The sequence below is a fragment of the Calidris pugnax genome, unplaced genomic scaffold (genome assembly GCF_001431845.1).
Source record: "Calidris pugnax isolate Ruff unplaced genomic scaffold, ASM143184v1 scaffold108, whole genome shotgun sequence".
Taxonomy (NCBI): Eukaryota; Metazoa; Chordata; class Aves; order Charadriiformes; family Scolopacidae; genus Calidris; species Calidris pugnax.
In genome coordinates, this window is record NW_015090845.1 from 124,847 (window position 1) to 128,130 (window position 3,284).

General features: G+C 65.5%; 1 protein-coding gene across 2 annotated transcripts in view; it reads left to right on the forward strand.

The window, feature by feature from the left end:
• The window catches only part of C1QL1 (complement component 1, q subcomponent-like 1), a 13,887-nt gene extending 11,689 nt beyond the window's left edge, over nucleotides 1–2,198 (forward strand). For both annotated transcript variants that reach the window (XM_014942679.1, XM_014942680.1), the window contains exon 3: nucleotides 973–2,198. In XM_014942679.1, coding sequence (XP_014798165.1) covers nucleotides 973–1,152 — 180 coding nt within the window. In that variant the 3' untranslated portion in view covers nucleotides 1,153–2,198. The remainder of the gene's footprint in view (nucleotides 1–972) is intronic.
• Nucleotides 2,199–3,284: the final 1,086 nt, after the last annotated feature.

Sequence of the window (3,284 nt, forward strand, 5' to 3'; positions counted from 1 at the left end):
ATCCGAATCCAGACCTGGGGTCCCGTGTTGGAGCTACATCCCACATCCAGATCTGGAGCCGTGGTTCCATGTCTGAGCTGTGGTCCCATGTCCAAATCCAGAGTCAGGGTCCTGTGTCCAAACCGTAGTCCTGCATCCGAACCCAGAGTTGGGGTCCCCTGTCTGAGCTGTGGTCGTGCATCTGAATCCACAGCTGGGGTCCCATGCCTGAGACGTCCCACATCCAAATCCGGATGTCCCATGTGGGGTCCCATGTCATAGTCCCACATCTGAACCTAGAGCCGGGGTCCCACATCTGAGCCATGGTCCCACATCCGAACGCAGAACCGGGGTCTCACACCTGAGCTGTGGTCCCACATCTGAACCCAGAGCTGGGGTCCCATATCTAAGACATGGTCCCACACCTGAGCCATGGTCCCACATCTGAACCCAGAGCCGGGGTCCCACATCTGAACCTAGAGCCGGGGTCCCACATCTGAGCCATGGTCCCACATCCGAACGCAGAACCGGGGTCTCACACCTGAGCTGTGGTCCCACATCTGAATCTAGAGCTGGGGTCCCACACCTGAGCTGTGGTCCCACATCTGAACCCAGAGCTGGGGTCCCATATCTAAGACATGGTCCCACACCTGAGCCATGGTCCCACATCTGAACCCAGAGCCGGGGTCCCGTATATAAGACATGGTCCCACATCTGAGCTCGGGTCCCACATCTGAACCCAGAGCCGGGGTCCCACATCTGAGTTGGGGTCCCACATCTGAGCCTGCCAGCTCAGGGAGAGGCTCTGGGTGATGCTGGGAGAAGCCACCTCCATCTGGGACCCGTTCACCCACAGGTGGGGATCCCCACACCACCCCGGAGCTGGTGGGTGCTCTCCCTGGTGGGGGGTGAGCCGGGACCTCAGGTGTCCCCCCGGGATGGGAGGGCTGAGCTGGTGTCCCCTGAGGGGGGTAACGCGGTGTCCCCTGCCAGGTGCGGGCCAGCGCCATCGCGCAGGACGCCGACCAGAACTACGACTACGCCAGCAACAGCGTCATCCTGCACCTGGACGCAGGGGACGAGGTCTTCATCAAGCTGGACGGGGGCAAGGCCCACGGCGGCAACAACAACAAGTACAGCACCTTCTCCGGCTTCATCATCTACTCGGACTGAGCCTGGACCCACGGCGTCGCCCCACCGCCCTCCAGCCCCACGGCATCTCCCCACAGCATCCTGTAATGACCATTGAGCCCCACGGCATCCCTCTGCTGCCGTCCAGCCCCATGGCGTCTCCCCACAGCATTCCCCAATGACTGCCCAGCCCCACGGCATCTCCCTGCTGCTGTCCAGCCCCACGGCGTCTCCCCACAGTGTCCCCCACTGACCATCCAGCCCCACGGCATCCCCCTGCTGCCGTCCAGCCCCATGGTGTCTCCCCATGGCATCCCCCACTGATCATCCAGCCCCATGGCATCCTTCTGCCATGGTTTGGCCCCACAGCATCCCCCACAGCCACCCGGCCCCACGGTGTCTCCCCATAGTATCTCCCAATGACCACGCAGCCCCAAGACATCCCCCTGTAGCTGACCAGCCCCACGGCTTCTCCCCACAGAATTCTCCAATGACTGCCCAGCCCCACAGCATCCCTCTGCTGTGGTTCAGCTTCCTGCTGCCGTCCAGCCCCACAGAGTGCCCCAAGGACCATCCAGCCCCACAGCATCCCCCTGGTGCCATCCAGCCCCATGGCATCCCCCAAGGACCATCCAGCCCCACGGCATCCCCACGCTGCTCTCCAGCCTTATACCTTTCCCTTCTACTGTCCAGCCCCACAGCATCCCTCTGCCACAGTCCAGCCCCACGGCATCCCCCCAGCAGTGGTCCAGCCCATCTATGGGGCTCCAAACCCCCCCTCTTTTCCCATTTGCTTACCCTACAGCTGCTAATTTGGGGCTGGGGGGGCGGCAGGGGGCCCCACTGCACTCCCATCCCCTGGCTGCTCCCCCTGCTTGGCCCCACGGCCCCCCCGCTGCCTCCCCACGCCCGGGGCGATGCCGGGGGTCCCCGCAGTGTGTATATATGTACAGGACGCGCAGATGTCTCTATACGGGTGCCCCCCAACCTGCTCCATCCCGGGGGGCTGCGCTGGGGGGGGTGGGGGGGGAGCCGCCCTTGCTGCCCGACCCCGGGGCGACTCCATGGTAAAGCAGAGCTGTGACCTCTCCCCGTCTGCTGTCTGTGTCCCCGCGTGGGGCAGAGCCAGTGTCCCCCACCCCCGGGGACAGCCCCACAGGGTCCTCCTGCCACCACCACCCCCCAAATCGACCCCTCTTGCCTTACCAAACTGAGGGGGTGCCACAAGGGGCTCCTGTCCCCAAGCGCTGGTGTCACCTCTGCCAACTGCAGTGGGGACCCTGGGGGTGCCACCACCGCCATGTCCCTGTCCCCAGCGCCCCGGTAGTCCCACGGGGAGATGTCCCTTCAGGGACACGGTGGCCCCGCGACAAGACGGGGAGATATGGAGGCCAGGCAGAGCCGTGGCGACCCTCTGGCATGTGTGCCCATCACCACTGCCTCAGCACAGACAGGACGTGGCCCAATTAGAGGTGACAGCGGGTGCCCGGGGCCACCGGCCACCTCCTGAGCGGCTGTGGCGGGGTCAGAGGATGGGAGCCATGGGGGACATGAGGGCAGCCCTGGGGACAGGGCACAGGGGTGGGCATTTATCCCCACACCCCAGCAAGTCCCCGGTGCTCGTTTCTCAGTGCTAATTAACGGGTAATGAGGCGGCAGCGGGGCAGTGGGTGCTCGTTAGGGCCGGGGCGGTCAGCCATGAGCTGTGAGGAGAAAGCCGCCATTAAGGCCTGGCATGGCTGCAGCCACCCACTCCGGTTGGCACTAAGGGGGACCCTGGGTGGGCCCCTCAGCCTCCCCACCGGGCCCTGCCTGGCCTCTCTCCGCCAGACAGCGCTCGGGACGCCGGTTTCCCTGCCCTCAGGGGGGCCGCCCCGGCCCGGTGCCCACGGGAGGGGATGGGGCAGGGGGGGGAAAGATGGCAGCCAGCCCGGGGCACGGCGGGACTACATCTCCCGTGAGGCACCGCGCGGAGCGGGCGGGGCACGCGGAGCGGGGGAACCAATGGGAGCGGGCGGCTTGGCGAGCGGCCAATCAGGAAGGGGGGCGTGGTCTGGCGGACGGTTTGAAAGCGGTTGGAGCGACGGGTGAGCGGCGTCGGGGGCGGTGGGGAAATGTTGATATAAGGGGGAGAAAAATAGGGTCCTGGGGAGGGATGCGGGGTCTCGGAGGGG